The 22,789-nt window shown below is 37.4% G+C and overlaps 2 protein-coding genes across 2 annotated transcripts; both read right to left on the minus strand.

The window, feature by feature from the left end:
• Positions 1-5,024: 5,024 nt before the first annotated feature.
• foxd2 (forkhead box D2) lies at positions 5,025-7,343 on the minus strand. The gene has a single exon (XM_077222829.1). The coding sequence runs from the start codon at positions 6,874-6,876 to the stop codon at positions 5,767-5,769; it is 1,110 nt and encodes a 369-aa protein (XP_077078944.1). The 5' UTR covers positions 6,877-7,343; the 3' UTR covers positions 5,025-5,766.
• Positions 7,344-11,244: 3,901 nt separating this feature from the next.
• Positions 11,245-12,783, minus strand: foxe3 (forkhead box E3). Its single transcript, XM_077224407.1, has one exon. It carries the CDS (start codon positions 12,781-12,783, stop codon positions 11,521-11,523), a length of 1,263 nt encoding a protein of 420 aa, XP_077080522.1. The 3' UTR covers positions 11,245-11,520.
• Between the last annotated feature and the right edge of the window lie 10,006 nt (positions 12,784-22,789).

Raw genomic sequence — 22,789 nt, forward strand, 5'->3', positions numbered from 1 at the left:
AAGAGAGATTATAGGTGAAATGTTATGCCGTTATCTGAGGCGACTCACCATCCCCACATTTCACTTAAGATTTTTCTCAGTCTGTCGCTGATAGTTTCTTGGGACTTGCTAAATTGAAAAATCACTACCCTCGTTGCACTCTCTGTATTTAAATGTAATTTCCTAAATTGGGAAAGTGTTGGAGTTTGTTTAGTTCTTACTAAAAGCGAACCCTAGTTATTATAGCCTATGTCTGAGAAGAAAGTCATTTTGAGAGGTGTGCCATTCACGAAGGTCAAAGCAAAAGGCGTAGGCCTATACTGTGTAAAAAAAAAAAAAAAAATCATGATATGTTATCACAACATTTTTTTTCTTTTTTCAAATCAACTTAGATAATTTATTTGGTTCAGATAATATAATATTTTGAGTTTCTATTGACTAAACCAATCTCATTGTATTAACTCTATTATTAATTAATTCTATTAACTTTAAATTTCAATGAACTTTACTTACTTTAAACCAACAATAATTGTTTACCGTGTACAAGTGAATACAATGAGTCAAGTAACCCGATAATAAGTCATTCAAATTATTCAGTTGTTAGAGGGTGGAACTTGTGGTGGTATCCTGACCGGATAACGGGAGCATGCTCGTGGACAGACGACAGCTGTCCCTCTCCATCAAACTAAGAGTTTTTGGGTCACAAGTTAAGTCCTCGGGCTTCCATAATGCTAACACTAACCCGTCACTAAGCCAGGCTCCGATTCGGTGATATCCCGGCCACATCTTGGAGGAGTATGTGTTACTGTTTTGTGGCAAACAGAGGAGACTCACGGGAGGATATGTTGGGCGTATTGCCATGGAGACTGTCATTAAACGGATCATACATCACTTTTGTCGAGCGGTCAGTTTTAGGTCATATAAAGAAGCTATTGTGCTCATCTGATGACACAACAGATTTGTGATTATTCTTTAGTAATCGCTCATCGCGGAGATGCCCGTGTGTTTCTCTGTGTGTGGGATGGCAGGCCAACAGCAGGTGTCCTTCAGTGAGTCCCAGTGAGTCGAAGTCGATGGGGCGAACACTTCCAAAGTTAATATTTTGTTTCCAGAGAAGAGGGGCGGCCTGTATCTCTGCTTTATTTACACATTCTAAATTAATTAAGCAGAGGATTCCTCGGTGCGCTAGAAAAACATGGAGGGGGAGATGCTGGGCTGCGGAGGGAGGGCCTAATTTATTGTGGCCGTACATCTCTGCTTCATGCCAGGGTGTCAGGGGACTCGGCCGACGGCATTCCTTCACAATGAGGGCTAGAGCTCCCATCATCTGTTTATTTCACCGATTTAAATGAAAGAGCCTGTTAGAGACATATGAGAAGACGAGAAAGAGAGAGAGAACGAGAATTTTTAAAGACACAACAACAGAGTTTAATGCGCAACCCACCGATAATTGTTTTAACGAGCTAGGTGTTAATTACAGAGCGCGAAAAAAAAATCCCAAGCCACACTATAACCTACTTGTAATAATAAAATACCGAATACTGACAGGCAGGCTGCTAGTCTGGACAACATCAACAGGTTTCATTAGTTTTGGACGACTGACACCAATTTCATCCAATCAAAAAAAAAAAAAAAAAAAAAAGATTAATATGAGATCACGTTTATACGCTTTAAAAGAAGTTTATAACAGATATCTGGTTTAAAAGCCGGCCTTACATAGCCTGGATGAAAAAACTTTTTGTATATTCAATGGAGCAGTTCCTGCTGAACGCACTAGCGCGCTGCACTGCACAGTGTCTTTCCTGCAGCAGGTGCCCCAGTTCCGCTAAGGTAATAGTCTATATCTCAGACTCGTTTTTATATCAATATTACATAGGCTAATATCATAATTATAACTATGGAACTAAAATATTTACAAGCTATGGACTTGTAACAATATCCTCACTAATATTAGACAGAGTGAAGTGTTGTTCGTCACAAGCCAACAACGGCAACAATTTAATAATAATAATAATAGCCTAATAATGTTTGAAATAATGCGTAAAATACTCTAAGTTAATTTTATTAAATATAGGCCTAATGAAATATCATGCAAGAAAATTTATTTTCAGAAATTTTAGCTTACTACCTGTGAATGCCATAGGCTAGCCTAAGAATCATAGCATATTTAATATTTCACACAGTTATATGTAACTATAACTATTCTGTGGTCTGCAAACTGCCTAACTGTGACTGAAGAAAAAGAAGAAATTTTAATGCGCTTTTATGCATTATTCGCCGTTAAAAATAAATGCAAAACAGTGCCATGTGCAACTTCTTTGTTAAAATATTTATCCATAATTATTTTTTAGAAATGCCTACATTTTTTTCTTATTAAAAGTAGCTACTAAATCACGATACAAAACAATTAATAATTGCACCACTTATCCTAAAATATTGATAATGTTGTATACTGAATGATGCTTATTTGCATCTAAAAAACGTTTCAATGTAAAATATATGAAAGTGCTGATTTCTTCTTAATTTAACACTCGCGTGTTAACATGGATAAGACATAAAATATTAATTCACTCACGCATAAAAAACATTAATAGGCAACATTCTCAAACAGATTAGCTAAGAAGCCTAGATGATATAATTGTAACTATTAATAACCTGTCTAAAAATAGGTCAAATTAAACATAAAATAATAATACAGAAACGTATGCGTGCGTATATATGAACGAAATATCAATCGGATAGCATCATTAAATGTAAACTTGAAATCTTGTAGTCAACATACTACAAGCTCAGATAATTAAATAATTGAAAAGACCTTTCAGTGCGCGCAACAGTGTGAACCCAGTGATTCTGATGAGTAGCGTGGCCCGTACAAAAAAAGCCGACAATAAAAGCTGACAACGTCGCAACATAAAACACCAGGCCAGAAGCGAATACGGGGTTGTTTTAGAGGTATCCTTTTTAAAATTACAGTGATAGAAGAGATAAGTAGAGATATGCTTTCCTCCATCCAAAATCGTGGGTGGTCTCCTCATGGTGTAACTAACGCGCCACACTGAAGAAAATGAAAGCGAAATGAACGGGCAATTAGTGGGATTCGTAACCCATGATTTACACTTTCGATCCGATTAAAGGAGAATGATGTGATTTCTCATGAAGAGACAAAACAAGACTCAAAAGTACTGAACGTCAAGAGAGAAGATAAATATCCTTTTTTTACATTAAAGCCCATCTCGCATTTCGCCTCCTTTAATCAAGAGCCAGTCTTTCTAAAACTTAACTAATCACCACAAATTCATTAGCTGTAAATTATGACAGGCGCAAACACGACCACATGAGTACACGCGTGGTTGTGCTGAGGAGATTTCTGTGCTGATTTCATTCATAGGCCTCGAGTAGTTTTATTCGCTGTGGCAAGTAGATCAAAAGTACACTATTGTGTAATGTTCCTTCCTCTCTGCTGCTCTCTGTCACCTCGACTAGCAATACATTTATCGTTCTTCCTCCCAGGCTTTTTTAGGCGTGTTTAGAAGCACATGACCTCTGCCCTTAAGTCAGCCTGATGTCCCAAACTACAGTCACCCGAAAAATAATAATAATTATTAATAATAATAATAATAATATAAAAAGCTAATAAAATTATAGTCAGTCTATAATTATCATTATTCACAAAGCATCACATTTCTGTGTAGCCAAAGTACAGGCCTCTCCGGCTAGATTAATTTACCATAATTCTCAATAATTCAGTAGTTTACAAATTAATACACTCTGCAACTACTTAAAATATCTATATGATTTTATACTTAAAAAAAAATACTAAATACTGTTTCTATATTTTACTATTATGGCAGACCAAAAATTTGACAATTTTACGCGGCGCATTTGGCTGATGGTCCAGAAGTGCTTGGAAAATGCGGTTTAACTAGCCTATTAGTTTGGTTCAGTTTTGTTCTCATGAAATATAGAACAGTATTTTATCTTGTTTTTTAGATTACAAAATAGGCTATAAGCAGTTTTAACTTAGCCGACCTGTTTGCGTCAAAAACATTTGCTAAGTTGAAGAAGAGAAAAAAAATACGGTGAGTCAACCCTTCGTTTATGCCTAACAACCAGTTGTCAAAAACACCCCACGAAGCAAATTTACCCATTTGCGCACGAACCAAGTAAATAAAGGCAGCTTTTTATGCCACCTTCTGAACAGAACCGTGTGCTCGGCCAACTCTGAAATGGATTCATCAGTCTGTTTTACGCACTACATTGAATTCCCGCTGCTTCCTTTGTACATGTCTCAAGACAACACAGATGACATGAAAGCGGACAACCGAGAGTCTTTTAAGACGATCGCCTTTCAGAGGCAAATGTGTGTGGCTTGTCTCGCTGGACCACTTGCTGGGTGCCTATTCAAGCTTTAGGGACAAGGTCTTCAGTGACAACATCAACAAATGGGCAAAAACCTGCATTATTGTGGATTAGATTCCAGATGAAAAAAAAATGCTACCACAAATTAGCAACGAATCCTCAAAAGACGTGGTGGGTATCCATGTAGAACCATCACATTCAATTATAGGCTTTCAAGCGCTGATGTTCCCATTGCTTCAGCTCTTTGTCATTTGCCAGAAACTGGTCAATTATCATGGCTCAAAGCGCCACACAAGAGGAAACATGTGCATTGGGCCCACAAAGTACTAAATACTGGTGTGAAAACGTCACACACTATGATTTCCTCTTTTTTATTAAAATCTATTTATACTAAAGCCTTAATAAATAACCTATGCCAGTTTTGGAAGCAAACATTAAACGAACATTTTAACAACATAACTTTGAATTGTCTTTCTTATTGCTAAAAATATAATTATAATAAATAATTTATAATTTATAATAAATATAAATAAATATAATTTTACAGTAATTAAATTGTTTAAATTAGTTGTTTTCTCAACTCGCATAATTGTTTGAACTTCAAACTATTTATTTTGTGTATAAACGTTCGGCAACGTCAGTAGGCCTGATCGAAGACTAATTGAAAAGAAGTTAACGAAAACATCTTCAAAATTCACAAACATTTATTGTCTTGCCATTACAACAGAAAATGACCTATGGACATTGTTTTGTCTCTTTACATATAACAACATTCTTTTCACAGATAATTTCTCAATGGAATAATGAAATATGTATATGCACAAGTGTCAGACAGAAAGAGGTAATGCGATTTACACCAAGAACCACATAATCATCTATCAACAGAAATAAAATAAAAATAAAATTCACCAGAACACTTCTGTTGAGAGAATTAGGGGAAGTGGGACGTTAACCTATATATAATCTATTTACAGCCCCTATTGTCTCTGGCAATGTGCTTTCAAAACAAGTAAATCCTGAGTTTAAAGTCTCGGTTATTGACAGTGCTTTTCACAAACTCACAAAATATACAAAACAATAAAATAGTTAAAACAATCTTCATTTAAGTCAACCAAAAGAGGAAATTCCATATCAATGAGTACAAACTATTTAACTTTCTGGACAAAGCGGCAAAGGTCCACTGGCCGTCCAAAGGTGAAATCTTAGCTTACTATTTGCATGGTCTTAATTTCCTCTCTTCAGCCTGTTTCTCTCTTCAAAATCTTACATATTTACAGTTCATAAATATACTTAATTAGCCTTTTATTTAAGAATTCAGAAACATGAAACGGGCGGCATTTTAATCTTGCAAAAGTGTAAATCCTACCTTAGCAAATGACGAAACAACCATATTAAACTGGGATGCTGCAATTTCTATTTGCTGCCACTCTAGAAATGGCAATTGTTAAGGCTTGACGTTTTGCTCGAGAAAGTCTCTGTGCCCGGCTGAAGCATCGTGTCCTGCGTTAGATTCAAGTGGTTCGTGGCCGAGGCAAGTGTGGGAGTCAGCATGGCCAAGATCTGAGCCTGTCCACCCGGTTGTGAGGTGTACGGCGAAGCTGGAGAGCTAGCCGCGCCGATTATATTGTCTATAGAGAAGGAAGGCCGACTTGGGCCATTTGTGTCCGTTTTGAGAGGCGCCAGACCAGGAAGAGTCGGGCTGAGTTGAGGATAGAAAGGCTTTCTCAGCTCGGTACCCAAAAACGAAGGCAAGCTGTGTGGCGTGGAGAATATCGAGGAAGGCGTTGGGAGAGCACAATGTGCGTTTTGGAAAGGGAACGCACCTCCCGGGTGGTGTGGGTGATAGGGGTGATGCGCGTGGAAATTCTGCAGCTGTAGGCCGTAATTGTAACCGTACGGTCCGTAGCCAAAGCCAGGTAGAAATCCCCCCGCGTCCCTAAGGATCTCGTTGGTCTGGTGTCTTTTGAAGCGCTTCCTTCTGCGCAGAAAACTCCCATTGTCAAACATGTCGGCGGACTCTGGGTCGAGGGTCCAGTAATTGCCTTTGCCCGGGTTACCGGGTTCACGGGGTATTTTGACAAAGCAGTCATTTAGAGACAGGTTGTGACGGATAGAGTTTTGCCACGCGGGGAATTTCTCCCGGTAATACGGGAACCTGCTGCTGATGAACTCACAGATCTCGCTGAGAGTCAAACGTTTCTTCGGGCTCTGCAGGATAGCCATGGTTATAAGGGCTATGTAAGAATAAGGGGGTTTAACCAACGCATTTTTCCCTGCTTTATCCCCAGTTAACGCACCGGTTCTGTTGTCATCCTCTGGCCCGACCCGGTCAGCCGGACAGTCCAAGCTGCTTTGACCCGGAGAGACTGCGCCCTCCCCCGCATTCTGGGATAGATTGTCATCGGAGTCATTGTCCAAGTGAAAAGTATGATGATGGTGAAGATATTTACCCTCTTTTACAATATCCCCACCAACGACATCGATGTCCACGTCGTCGGACAGAGCTGAACTGTCCGACATGTCCGTCCCCAGAGTCATCCTTGGATAGTCTTTTTGTCTTGCTCTCTCGCGTTCCGTGTCCAGTCTCGTGCAGCACCCAGCACTAGCACTGTGTCGTCTCAGTCACTTGTGCGTTCTGGAACGACAAAACTCCCGTCCTCCAGAAGCCAAGAATACGTTGTCTTCACGTCCTTGAGCCGCATAGAAAACGTACCTTAAAAACGAAAGAAGACTCGAAAGTATCACACCGGACTTGCATAACACAAAAAACTGTCCAGAGCTCAGAGCGCATTCAAGTCGAACAGGACACTCGGTTCAGACCTCGATTTTCTCTTCATGGAGTGTGAGGTTGGTCCATATGCAATATAAACTTTTGGATCATACGAATAGCATTATGATTATGCATTCACTAACTAGCTTTTCAGTTTTCATAATCCGAGAAAGCTATTTGTTCTCGTATTAAATCGTAGCGCTGTAGCCTACGTGAAAGAGCCTCCAAGTAGCCTATACCCCCGCGCGGCTTCCAAAAACTATTTATCCAGTCCCCATAATCACGTGATCAGCATGTCGGTAACCAGGAACTAGGGAAGTTCACAGCCGAAAAAAGCAGCACAAGGGAGAAGTGTTATCAACTTGCCCTAACAAGTGTGCTTGTTTAACATTTAACTGACATTCGCGTCAAATGTCAAATCAAATGCAGAGAAAAAAAATCCGCACGACTTAACTTTAATAAAGTAGAGGATTTTTCAAAGATGACAACAAATAAACTGTCTACACATTAATTTAATTTTTAAAAATCATTGCTTACTACACTATGTTTTATTTTCTATTGTTGTTTAAAAAACAGCATCATAACAATAAGACCAAATTATTAAATTAACCGTTATAGCAACGATACTACAGCAATAATCAATAATATGGCAAAGAAACAAGATATAGCCTGTAGGCTAAAGAAAGAAAAGCAATGGCATATCACCAGATGGATGTTTATTCGTTTGCCTGTTCAAAGAGATATACAATCATACAAAGTAGAATAGTATTAAATCGTATCCTTCAAAAATATTGAACAAATCAAATGTTCCAATAAATTGTATGAGTCAGCGAATAAATTTTAAAAGCAACAGTATATCTAATTATGCACAAAATTGTAGGCTACAGCAAGAATAAGGACAAATCATTTTTATATTTTTGAGACTTAGTCTAAGTTAATCGTCAATTTAGCAGTTAGCCTACAGACCATAACGTAGTAAATTGCACATTTAAATATTTCACAATATTTGAAGTTTCTTGTATTAATTTGCATTATAGCCTATTACCAATGCAGAACGGCACGAATCAATAAGTTGTTCTAGCTACTCTTCAGGTGTACGGGCTATTTAAATAATAACATTTATTTATTTGGCATGAAAATATCTTAAATTGTGTATAAATATAATAACATTTGCTCACAAAAAGAGGATGAAAGGAAATTTGCGCTTATACAAAATCTCTCTGCGTTCGAACTCTCTTTTTTTAAGTGGCGTTATTCAATTCTCAGGGCTTTTATGGGCTTTTTTTTCCTGTCAGGGATTCAAAACAACACCGATTATGATTTTTGCATAGCTATCATACCTCTCCTAACGTAGCCAATGTAAAAAGCACACACTCTCTGCAACCTGCTCGGATTCGTCATTGCTTATGGGTGTTATGGCGAATGACAGGCAATATGCGCCATAGAACGCGCGCGCACTCTTAAAAATAAAGGTTCCAAAAGGGTGTTTTTTTCAGCGACTCCATAGAAGAACCTTCAGTCAACGGTTCTTAAAATAACCATTTTTTTCTTAGTATGGACATCATTTTTAAAAAAAATTCTAAAGAACCTTTTTCCACTATAAAGAACCTTTTGTGCATTGGAAAGATCATATGGATGCTAAATGTTCTTTATGAACCATGCATCGATGCCAATAAAGAACCTTTATTAGAGTCGGTCATCGAATTCTTTTTTATTATGCTCATTATTCATAGTAGTAGCCTACAAACCCAAGACAATTGTGCCTCCAATTAAAATCTGCAGGATATGCCAAATTTCATGCTCTGCGTGTTTAGTGACCAAATTTTCAATCAAATATTTTCTCTTTTATTTCGCTTCCCCATAAGTAGGCTACTTATTTATTCTAAACGTATTAAATTAATTAAAGTAGATATAAATAATTGGGCGTTTCGAGAATTTTGTTCATGCGCAGTTTAGTTGATTGCTGGTAAAAAATATTTGTTTTATAGGCCTAAAGATGTTGAAGTTATAAAGGAAACAGGAAAGTTAAGAAATAAAATAAAAAAATTATTCAAAACTGTAGTTCATGAACTGCTTGTTGGAGACGATGCCAGGACCGGAGCAATGTGGGAGCCCAAACTCAGAGGTCAGGTTAGCAACTCATGCAATTCTACTGTCCCATATTTAAAAAAAAAAAAAAAAAATCTATATTTGATTTCTGAATTATAGGACTCAAAATATCTAGGATTTTTTTTCCATTTATGCATTATGTAGGCTAATGCACTTAATATCTTAAGATAAAGGATTTATAGTTCTTTAGTGTATACACTTTAATGACACTCTTTTCCGTTTACTCAGACAAAAAAGAAAAGACAAGAAAAAAAAGGAAAGAAATGTCGTGAACTTTTAGGGCCCTGCACAACATAAATGTCAAAGTGCAAACCACAGGCGACACTCTGAAAAAGAACCAGATAATCACTGTCGGTTCTCGGCCGAAACTGACAAATTGGCTTCCCATTCCTATTTTTCCTCCTTTCCGCTTTTAAGTGGGCTCACCAGTTAATGTGTCGAGGGTTTACACGGAATAAAAGGACTGCAAAGCATGCTGTAACTCTATAACATTTTTAATCACAGTACTGCCACCTCGCGGTTCTACGCTGTATTACATCATAGCGCTTGAACACCGCATTCCGCACCAAACAAAACAAAACAGACACAAATAATTTCTTACTGTGGACATAAAACATAAAAACAAAAAATAAATCCACTTTGTACTGCAAAAAGTTGGAGGACCCTAGTTTCTCAATAACCAATATTGCGCTCTTAATTAACTGAGGCCTGAAACTATTTTAGGCTACAATGTAGGCTATTTACTCCCCATTTCTCAAACTATCGCATGTGAATTAGACGAAGTGTATGGTTACAAGTGGAAAATAACTGAATTCAGGCAACTTGCTGTTTGTCGCCCCGATATTAAAAGAAATAGAAAACACCACCAAGCATGGAAACCATGTGGACATTTATTAAATAAATAACGTTCTGAATTTAAATGAAAAAAGAAAACATTCTACATGTTGGCTAAAGGGTGGCGTTGTACTACTGCTTCAAAAGTAGATGTGCAAATGAAATAATAATAATTCAAGTAAAAAAAAAAAAAAAAAAAATATAGGCCTATATATATATATATATATATATATATATATATAGCATTTAATGGCACTGCAGCTACTCGATGCGGACCATAAGGGACGCAGTCTTGAAACTACTTTACAGGCTTTTATTGTTTTAAAAGCTAATTTTAACAAAACATTTTACTCTCGGAAATAAAGTAGACTATAATGGCTTTGCAATGATGAAAAAAAATGCTGTCATTTATTGTAAATATGATGTGATAGAACTGAAAGATCAGTTTGCTTGTAAAGGACCTTGGAGTGTTCCGAGGCTCTCGATAATTAACACACGTTTTCTACGACGTGCAAAATGATTAACAATGCTTTTTGACAAAGGTTCTCATATTAGAGACCCAGCCATGGACTTAACTTGGTGGTGGATGACATCTAGTGGATTCTATGTGAAATGCTTCAAATCTCGGTTTTAAAGAAATTATTAGACATTTATTCCCATAGCCAGTCGATGTCGCCCCCTCACCAGCAAAATTAGTGTACACAATTTGTGATAGAAGATTAATATAGTGTTTAAGATATCTACTATTTACAGGCGTAAATATCAGTCTTCAAAACGTTTCAATAAATGAGCTAATGTAGGCTAAATTCTGTTTTGAGAACATATATATATATATATATATATATACACACACACTATCACTGACCGAATATCTATTTATTTGAATGTATATGTATAAAAAAATAATTCATACTGGTTAAATAGAAACATTTTAACCAATGTTAAATAACCTAAATCAAATCAAATTATTTAAATTGTTATTGGACTATGAAACAAAGATTGGAGTTAAAAGTTGATACGTGTTATCTCGATTATCGTGTCAAACTATATGGATGTAATTATTATTATTATTACTACTATTATTATTATGCTACTACTATTATTATTATATTGGATATTGAAAATCGAACATAAACCTAATGTAATTTTTTTAAAAGTAGGTTAGCCCAGTTAAATGAAGAACAAGCGAAAAATGATTACACAAAAACATATTTATTTGCCTATAATATTTACATTGTTCTGTGCGTTGTTTTGTCTTCTGATATAGTCAAACAATGTTTCAGGCAACATATCAAGAACTGTAATTCTTCATTTTATTTAACACAAAATGTTTTTGAACACACATACCAAAAACTAGTTAATTCAGTCACACGTTATCTACAAAACTTTTGTTACATAATCAACAGGAATATGAACTCAATCTCGGGGTCATTAACATGCAGTGGAACACTTTGTCAGCGCAGAAGTTTTCACATGTATCGCTCCAGTCCTGAGGCAAAATTGGCTTGTCTCATATATGAATTATTGTAGGAGTTCATTGATGGTCCGGAGAGAGCTAAAAGAGATTCTGTATGATCTGCGCACGAGCCAGAACGCACGGAGGGCAGAGAAATCCTGTTCCCCGAACAGTACGCCTGTGAACCTCCCGGAGAGAAGCTGGACTGCGTGACCCCGGACAGGTGAGTAGGCGAAGCCGAGGAGGGATATGTGTAACTGGTTGTCATGTTTGAAGCAAGAGATCCCGTGTTCCTGCTTAGCATGTTGCTCGTTGGATTGATCTGTTGCGTCTGAAAGCAGGTTGGGTCAGAGTTTGACACGGAACAGCTAGAGGTCATGGCGCCCAAGTCTCCCATGCCGAGAGACTGCGGGTTGAGATCTCCTCCGCTTTGCATCATTGTCTGCTGACTAATAATATTATCGATGCTGAACATCCTGGGCTGGCCTTGCGTGACCCCGGCCGATGCCTGATAGTGATGCAGCATCGCCGGGTGCGGGGAACCAGCCAACTGAGACCCGTAGCTAGACGTCACACCCGGGTACAAGGTGTTGGGGTACGCCTGTCTACCCATCGGTGTTGGCGTGAAAGCGCTCGAGCTTTGCATGTATCCAGGATATGTACTTACATCAGTCCGCTTGAAGCGCTTCCTCCGTCTCAAGAAACTCCCGTTGTCGAACATGTCCTCAGCGGCGGGGTCAAGCGTCCAGTAGTTTCCTTTGCCGGGCCTACCGGGCTCTCGCGGGATCTTCACAAAACAGTCATTGAGGGTGAGGTTGTGCCGTATGGAATTTTGCCACTTCTTGGAATTCTCGCGGTAAAAAGGAAAGCGTTCCATGATGAACTTATAGATGCCGCCGAGGGTGAGTTTTCTCTCTGGTGAATTGGCGATGGCCATTGCGATCAGTGCGATGTAACTGTAGGGAGGTTTACCTCGCTGCACTGGCCTTTTCCTTCGCCGGCTGCCAGTTGCGGGCAGATGTTCTTCGGTTTGACCCAGTGAAACCACTTCCTCCATCTCGGTGTTTGGACTGCTGACCCGAGGCTCGGCTTTGATGAGAACACCGTCCTTGGTTCGAGCCTGGTGGTTGAGCGCTGGTGAAGGAAGAGGTATGGGGGAGTCCAGGCTCACGTTGGGAGACAGCACCACTGGACTGGCCGCCTCGGCTGGCGAGTGCTGGGACTCTGCCGTCATGTTGCACATGCCAGTGAAATATGAAAAATTTGCAAGATTCATAAAAGTTGTCTTTTATAAACTTTTATGGCTAGTAGAATTTTAAAATTTTAAATTCTCTCAATTTGCCAACTAAACAGGCTGTAAAAATATTATCTAGCCTATCAAAATAAGCGTGCGCTCAGCTGTAGATTAGAGGTGTTTGTCTAACCAGGTGAGTGAGTCGGGGGGAGTTTTATAGAGCGGGCAGTGACGACACCGGCCGCCTCGTGACGATCGATTGGGTGACAGTTCTCCCCTTACTAGCAAAGAATGCAAGGTCAGAAGATCAGCGCTAAATTAATTTTGGATGGGTGAATTTGTATATTTTTAGAACCTGTAATTTAAAGACGTGTAGCCTGATTAACCTGACTATATAACAAACTTTTCACAAAAAGTTATAAAAAAAAAGTTACAAATTGGGAAAAGGTAAATAAATTGAAACATTAAACTTCTAAGCTTTTTGATATTCTAATACCGTAATGATTAATATGAGCTAAATAAACAATTTCCTCTTCTGTCCTTAAAGGAAAAACACAAAGGAAGTCGTACCTGCTTGTGACCTTATATGGAATATACATTGTGCGATATCAGATAAGGCAAAGTGGCTTACATAATAGCTTCCACTGACTTGGGGGGTTTTAAGAGTGACAGGATTAGGAAGGAAAGGTTTGAGAGGTGGAGGATAAATACTTGTCTGCAAAATACTATAAGTTGAAGTTTCACGGAGGAGGGCTTTTTTCATATGAACAATAATCTAAAATATTATGAATACTCAATTTGTTGACTACTTATTACTCACTGTGGGATTTATACAACTTTCTATCCATCCATTTACATTTTTGTCAGTTTTTGAGTTTATGAGTCTTTCTTATTTAGTTCAAAGTGGTACTTTTCCTCGCAGGTTGCCACATTTGCACCACTTTCAAGACTCTTGAAAGGCTGCAATCAAACTTAAGAATTTCATTTTAGCAGGTTGAAATGTTTTACACTGCAAGAAAGGACAAATAAAAGAACAGGTTGCTCACTGAAAGTTCTATCTTTGATCTCTCGCTCTTGCTCGCTCTCACAGTTTGCCCATGGGTTCACTGTGTATCCAGGACAGAAACAACACAAAGAAAGGCTGTAAGAGACTTCCCAAACTATCTCGACTCAATCCATCAATTGAAAAATAATAACAAGCTTTTAAAAACAGCAATTGAGCTGTGAAAACTTTACAAAATGTTAAGAAAATACTGCTGGTTTATTTTTATTCTCCAGAATGAGACTATAGAAGGGCAGGTGCTAATACAGCATCATAGCACTCAACATCAACTTCTCGCCCAGGATTTCACTGATCGAATTACAGAAAGACAATAACAGCGTGCACACAGAATTCTCTTTAGCTGTAAATGAATAGTTAAACCTATCAAGGAATTACCAGGGCTTTGCTTTTCAACACAAGGGATCTACAGGAAGGTCAGGGAGTAGAAAGTTACCTAGACCTTTGACTTAAACTCAAAGCAAGTTTTCTAAATAGACAGCCAATATATAATTTAAACCGGTAAGCGCATGCATGTTTGGGTAGGGGTGAGCAAAAAAGGGATGTGTGGGTGAGAGTGAGAAACTGGACGGATAGTGTTCAGCTCTGACTGATAGGGAAGAAATGGTAGGATGAATAAGACCAGAGTCATAAGCCAAAACAGCATTCACCCCTGCCCAAGCACAAAGCATGTGGCGGCCCCCTGTGCCCAGACGCGCTAAGCCTAGCTAGCCGAACAGAGCGGCAGGCTAACAGCTTCAGACAGGCGTGGGATCAGGGTTGTATCCAAGCAGGATCTGCCCCTAGTGTTGCCAGGTCAGGCAGACAAACAAGGGCTACAGCCAGGAAACAGCCCCTCCTCCCCCACACCCTCATCCACCAGCCCCAGGGCCTACCATCTCACGGTAATCCCCGTAATATTACTCTCTTATCACACACACACCAGAGATACATAGTCTGACAACTTTTCAAAAAGTGCTGGAATAAATTGGACCTGGTTTGTAATGCATTATATCATGACAAGTCTACAACATGTTAATATCCAGTAAAAATGTAAGATTTTCCTTCCTCAGGGTATTGTTGGCGGTTGTATTGAATTAAATGGGCGGTTAAAATTTAATGGCTGAATAGCTATTAAAGTAAAATACACAATCCTGTGGATTTTATGCAACCTCAAGCAAAGGCACAGGAAAAACTTTTCTGTGATGTTTAGACACTTAAGGGGATAGTTCACCAGAAAAGAATGACACCCTCATTCCAAACCTTTTTGTTTAGTCTAACTTCACTTTTGTGAGGTTATTGTTGAAAAAATGTGCAATGACATTCATACATTTCTACACTGTAAAAAAAAAAAAAATTCCATCCAAGAAATTTATGGTTAAAAGAAAAAAAAGAGGCAGCCGTGTTTGCCAAACCTTTACCATAAAATCCGATAGCAACATTTTAAATTTTACAGATTGAAATTAAATGTATGGTACAAAAAAATATTGTTTTACACCAAATTACTAAAATATGTTTTTTTTTTACCTGTATATATATATATATATATATATATATATATATATGACAGCCACCCTAAAAACACAGGAAGGACAGAAAAAAAAAATTCGTCATGCACGAAATCAAAACATCATCGTGATAACACACGATACTAAAATCATGCAAAAAACATTAATTTGATATAACCCTAATGTACATAACTGATATGAAAAAACTAAGAAACAGTTATTTCAATGAAAAAACATAAAATGGAAGCGGTCTCTCATACATTTTTACGGCTTTTTACTTTAAATTATAAGATCACTTGTATAGATTTTGGAAGTGAAAAAGAACATTTAACAGTATCTTACTGTAAAATTAGATCTCCCATTAGATCTATTACAATTTTCCACTATATATAGTAAGGGAAAGTGTCGATAAGAATTGGACTTTTACTGTTAAAATTCGATCATTTTTTTCCAAGTGTTCCAAACATTTTGAAGCCACTGTATATAAAGTCAAACAACTCATCTAATTCTGACCCTAAATATATTCCAATTTAACGTTTCTATGTTGCAAGAGAGTTTGAAATTTATCTTTGTGTTCACCTCATCTGTCTGTCAGTGTAGAGAGAGAGATGTGAAGAAAGAGCAGAGAGAGAGAGAGAACTGCTGAGTAAACACTTGGAACTCATTCATTTGCACTGGCTCCAGGCAGGGCTGGAGTTTGAGAGGGGGTGCATGAAAAAAAGAGAGAGAGAATGAAAGAACGAGAGGGAACGAAAAAGAGAAAAGCGAGCGGGAGAAAGAGATGCCCCTTTTCTTACCCAAGCTCATCAAGTACGGGCCAGGGCTCCTGAAAACGGCAGGATTAGTGGAGGGCCGGGGCTCGGTCAGGTCGGCTCAGCCCACATCACTCCTGTACTGCACGCTACGCTGCTTCGCTAAAGCGCTTCAACATGGTTCTCACAGATACACACACACACACAAAGACACAATGCATATACACACTTACTATCACGCTCACACAAGCATACAACACACATAGGACACTAACATTCTCAGCTAAGTGCGGCATAAACATTTGCTGTAACTCTTGACACATCAATGTCCACAACAACACATGCACACACTGGCTTTATGACATTAGTAAAGTTTTTTTTTTTATATGGAAGTCATATTTACATTACCCTGAAACTGAATCCTCCCACAAACCTGTTGATATCAGTAGGATGATTTCAAATGTCAAGTTTTGACCATATTAGTAGGACATTTCCAAAATGTCGGCCCTCAAAATATAGTCAAACCTGTATATACAAACACTTTGTACACATCTTTTTACCCTGTAGAACTGCATTCAAAAAATATTATGAGATGGACAGTGCAATAATAAAAATTAGAACAGGATTTCTGTTTGTAATCCTCTAGTAACACTAAATGTGCACCCCTTAAGCATGCATTGGTTGATCTTATCAACAAACTCTTAATGACAGCGCTTTGTGATTTTAAGCCCCAGGGCCTGCAGTCATGCACAAAGACAAGAACTCACTCTCACTGGCACAAATATGGTCAACAAGGTCAAATACTCACCAAAAATCAGTTCCCCTCCTTTTTTTCACAGCAATAATCCTCTGTGTTGTGTGATGTGAAGCTTAAAATCAGATAACAAAGTCATGTTTTTGAATAAAATTTCACCCTGTGATGTCATTTACACTGGTTAACTATCAGAGATATAGTTCAACCCCCCAAAAAATGTAATTTGCTCACCCTTATGTCGTTTCAAACCTGAATGACTTGTGGTCTAAGCTACATAGGAACCCATTTACTTAGGACAAAAAACACTGAGACATTTGTCAGAATGTCACGGTGGCTGAAATGATGTGTATGATGAAGGAGAAACAAAAACAGTCGGTTAGACTTTATTTTAAGGTGTCCTTCACTGTAAAAAAAATTGTATATGATCAATAAGTTATGACAACATGTTTTTACATTGCTTTAACTCATCAAAATATGTTAAACTATTTTCAACTTTTTTTAGTAAGTTATACAAGATTCAACTAATTTTTAAGTCAGTTTAATGTAATTGAAGTTGAAATTACTTAATCAGTGTTGTTACAGTGTAATTATACATTTAAGTACCGAGTAATATTAATTAACTACATGTACTTACTATAGAGTTAGGGTTATGATAAGGTGTGTTGTAGGGTTACTTGCATGTAATTTATAGTTGTATAATTTATAGTTATTACTATAGTAACTACATGTAACGTGTAACAAGGCCACTGTAAAATATCAAGCATTACCAAACAGTCTTTATTAAACTAACAAGACAACATTCAGGAGATCGCAGGAGCTAAATGTCAACACAACCACATAACATAGACAATATCAGACACTGAACAGAAAGAACTCAAGGCTTAGGGGCCATTTACACAACACCGTTTTCAACTAAAAACGTAAAACTTTTTACGTGTATTGGCCATTCGTTTACATGACAACAGTATTTTGGGTGCCTGAAAACGTAAACTTTTGAAAACGGGTTTCAAAGTGTACGTTTCTGAAAATGGAGTCCGTTTAAACAACAAAAACAGGAATCTCTGAAAATGAAAATCACGCACCGGCGTATTACGTGTATAGTTTTTCATTGGCAGCAGAATACAGCGTTTTTTGTCGTTTACACGGTCCGTGTGAATGGGGATCGTTTTGACGATTTCAAAGAAAAAACGTATAAATTTAAAGCATATCATTGTCATTGAAATACACAGGAAACGTAATCAAGGAGAACAGAAACAGCTTGAAAACTAATTAACAGCTAGGGAAACTAACTCAGGCAAACAAAGTGAAAACAAAACCAAAACAGAACATAACAGATTTTACACATTACAGAGAAAATCTTCTTTTGTTTTCCACAAAAGAAAGAAAAATCATGTTTGGAATGTAATGATACAGCTTTGGAATGACCTAACCATTCAATATCAGTCTGAAAATAATTTCCTTTTAAATAACTGAAACAATTAATTGTGTTCGTAAAACTGCACCATAGAAAAATACCAAATGTTGTGGTATGTTGCAGTGCAATGGTCAGCTCTCATTATTTAGTTGTTGCATGCATTTAAAGGAAATAAAATGTTTAAACAGATGTTACTTATAATCAGAGTCATTTTGCTTGTAAATCCACTGTGTGTGTGTATCATAAAAGTGTTTGTGGTGTTTACTGTAGGTTTTAGTGGGTTTGTTGATTCTCCAGTCTGCCGTTCTGAGCGGGAAGTGCCCTGAGCTGGCAGGAGATTCCTGAAGCCTTAGGTGGCTCAGACTGCTGACTGACTGACTAAATGTGTCTGGGTCTATATACAAGCAAAAGGGGGTTTTGAGGGCTCTTCAGTCCCACCACAGAAAATATTTTCCTGCAGAAGACCCTATTAGTGTAAGGACCCAATAAATATTAGATTTTTAGACAAATCTGAGCTACAAAATAGATGTAAAAATGAACCAATACAAAATACAAAAAAAAAAGGTCCAATCCACTAATAAAATCTCGGTGGAAAAAAGTGATCAGGTGACGCAAGTGAGGCCACAAGGCTCTGAGATGAGATGCAAAGACACAAGAGCCTTCTGTGTTATTCCAGTTTTATCTTTCAACGGACACTTGTCCTTGTCTTTACTCTGCTCAAAGCCTAAAAAAAAAAAAACTAGTGCAAAGATTTGGTTAGATTCCAAGAAATATTGACTTTCCAGTTACCTTCTTTTATTTGTATAAACTATATATGTTTTAATTGAATAAACCTTTTATGAACTAGGCCCAGATGTGAAAATATGTACTGTAACTGAAAATATGTTCAAAGAAAATGTTTATAATTGAACAGTAGTGTGAAAGGATTAAACGTAATTAGCTTGAAAGTCTGTCAGGAGTCGTGGTCTCTAGGCATCTGCGATGTAGCTGAGCATTGAATAGTGATGAGAGATGGAGCTTCAGCATTTCTAACCTTTTATTACATCGAGAAAGACAGAAAGAGGAGGGAGAAAGAGGAAGACAACGTATAACGTACATATCTAGGCTTATATTCTGCTGACACTCACAAACAGGTCTTACGTACATGCGCACACACACACATTACTCCTCTTTTATCTTTATGACATTTCATTAAAGCAGAAAGGTCAGATACAAACAGGTTTCTGATGAGTTCCTCAGCTTCTGTGCTCCTCCTGCAATTCACCCAGTAAAACACACACACACACTTTCCGTGTCACCTTAAAAGACACCAAGCAAACTACTGAACGTCCAATTCAAATGCTCATGTTTTAGGTATTTCCATGTTCTACTCCACGACCCCAGTTTCCTCTAGATTACATGGATTTAAGTGTTTTATTATACTTGTTTACTAAAGGAGGATTCTCATGCGTGTCCCTCCACTGGCTCACATTACACGGTTTGAATAGATGCTAAAGTGGCCTAGACCTGTTCTGCATAGGAGAGGGAAGGCCTGGATTATTGACCCACCCATGTAAGGATTACAGAGCATCTTAACCTGTCCATTAGGCTGGGTCATCTCAGACAGACAGGCTACCCATCAGACATCTCCCGGCTCTTTCTCCAGTTCTCTTTTTCACCCAAGCTCTAATCCACTCCTCCAGAAGCCTGATCTAATAGAACCAGGCGGCTGAACTAAGATTACTGCTTCCTCCCTTTTCTTTCTCTTGCTCTCTCTCTCTATCTCTCGATTGATTATCCTCTTGTTCTCTCCATTGTCATTTAGATTCCCAGATAGATTCAGATACACAAAACTATGAACATGCATCACAAAAAAATATGTCATCTCCTGAGACCCAGTAATGGAGTTTTTTTCTCTGTAGTGGACATTATTTTACCAAATTCCTCTGACAACATGTCACAGTTTTAAGTCTGGATGTTGTGTAATAAGCACATTCAGGGCTTTGCAGAGGTATCAAATGTTCGGAGGTGTAACCATGCAAACTCCCTCTCCTTGGTCTTTTAAAATGACTGAATGATCAAATGTAGCACTCTTTTTGAAATATAATATTTTGTATTTATTAGTAATTAAATTATGTCATATCAGAATATGATTTTCTGTTAAACCGGGCATCAATTTCATACATGACCTCTGTAGTGGACATCAGGACTTGCATCATGGCATATCAAGCATTTTGGAGACACAACAAGTGAATAGGGAAAGAAATTATCAATATTCTTATGAAATATTCTTATGAAAATATTCCCAATTATTAGATGTCTTTTTTCATTACATGTTGCCCCAAGAACACATTAATATGCTCCAAGAACACATTAATATGCAAATTAGACACAGTGTATACATGCATTGCATAGAATGGGAATAACACTTATGGCTATGTTTACACACATATTGCATAAAGTAAGATGGCATATCAAACCAGTCTGTCATATATTATAGCTATAACATAGTTGAGAATCATTTTTATCCAAAGTTTAGATAAAAAAAACTTGAAACCTAAAAATTGAAAAATTGAACATTGTTTTTATCTATTCGTGTCTTTTCATGTCTGTTAATTTTTTTAATAAATGGTGTCCACTACAGAAGACATAAGAAACAAATTGAATAAAGAAATGTTATTCCTATGTTATGCTATTTTCCAAAACAATGCAATGACCTAAAAAAAATCTGAAAAAAATTCTGGCCACAGAACTGCAGACATTGCAAAAAAAAATTGTGCATTAAAACAATAAAAAAAGAAAGAAAAAAGTGTGTATGAAAGAGTGCACTTTACACCACCTACACATTACCAGAACACCCGAGCTAGTCCTACAATTGACTTTAATTTCTCAGAAGCAATATCTCCCTCTGCTGGATAATTTGGTAAATGCAGACTGTGACTTTAGAGAGACATGGCATGCTTTTTTAAGAAAATACTTAAAATAAATAAAGACAATGAAACGAGATGAATCATAAAAGTTACTTTTGAACGTTTTCTTTGTGCGGTGCTTAGTGTTTTTGAAACAGACTGCGTGACTCGTATAATACTAATGAGATATTTTCATATGTATGTCACGTGACACATAGGTAAAATAAGGAAAGGTGGACAGCCTAAAGTTCTTTTTATCGCTCTACCTCATTCTGTGGGCTGCTCATGCTTTAAAAGAACGAATAGGGAGATAGTAATTTACATTCTTGGCAGACTTTTTTATGTAAAGCGACTTAAAAATGAGAAAAACAACAAAGCAATTGATCCAATGGATGCAGTCGGCTGTCATTCTGATGTCACTTACACCTGCTGTACACGTTCAATCTTTCAAATCTACACTTTACTCCAGGATGCGTTCAGATTCACTAATCGCCATCATCTTCTTCTGACCTCACTGACGGATAGATTTGACATGAGATAGGCCTTAGTGACGACAGTCATTCTATGTTGGTTGTCATGGTAACACGGAAAGCCACCAATTAAGAAGCGGAACATGTCTCTCGAGCTGTATAATCTTCCTGTGTTAGCCTAATATGTAAGAGAGAAGGGGAGGTTAAATATGGATCAAAGTTACAAAAAAATTTATTATATCCAATTCTGCAAGTGAAAATGTTTCTTAAAGTTAACATTTAAATTGCCTTTTGCATCTTGGGCTATCTCTTGTCTTGCAGCATATAAACGTTTTTCATCTTTAAGGTTTACTCAGGTGCCTGTGCTTTCACTGGCGCAAGTATAGGCTACCCAATAAGTGAAAATTCTGCAATAAATGACTCACCCTAATGTCGTTCCAAACCCGTCAGAATTTTGTTCATCTTCGGAACACAAATGAAGATCATTTTGATGAAATCTGAGAGCTTCTGTCCCTCCATAAACAGCTACAACTGGCACTTTGATGTTTCCAAAAGTGAATGAAGAGATTGTAAAACGAATCCATATGAATTAAGGGGTTTAGTCAAAATTTTCTGAAAAGACAAGATCACTTTATATGATAAACAGATTTAATTTAGGCTTTTATCTTATAAACATACATCACCTCACACACCAGTTGTGGTAAATTGAAGCTCAAACATGTTTGCTTGATGTGCTAGAACCAATGAGGTTAGTTCTTGTGTTAGGCAGCTCCTTTGAGCTTCAGCAAGAACCAATGAGGTTCATTATCGTGTGTTATCATTATCAATGATGTTTGTTCTCCCAACAGGATCAGATGAGCATTGGTTAATGTCTGCTGATAAATATTTAAATGTGAATAAAAGTCTAATTAATTATCTTTGTCATATATAACAATAGTCTCGTCAGAAAAATTGGACTAATTGGTCAGTTGCAAAGCTGTCAATGGAGAGACAGCTCTCAGATTTCATTGAAAAGATCTTCATTTGTTTTTCCGAAGATGAACAAAAGTCTTACAGAGTTGGAAGACATGAGGGTGAATAATTAGGCCTAATGATAGAATTTTCATTTATGGATGAATCCTTTTAAGTTTCTTCTAAGCAAATATCTTTTGTCGACCCTAGGCTACTAGGCGTAACCAACACAATCTCATGAAAGTGCGTATCTATACCACGAATGTTATTTT

The sequence above is a fragment of the Siphateles boraxobius genome, unplaced genomic scaffold (genome assembly GCF_051911475.1).
Source record: "Siphateles boraxobius isolate OS27281-9 unplaced genomic scaffold, OSU_SipBor_1 9, whole genome shotgun sequence".
Classification (NCBI taxonomy): domain Eukaryota; kingdom Metazoa; phylum Chordata; class Actinopteri; order Cypriniformes; family Leuciscidae; genus Siphateles; species Siphateles boraxobius.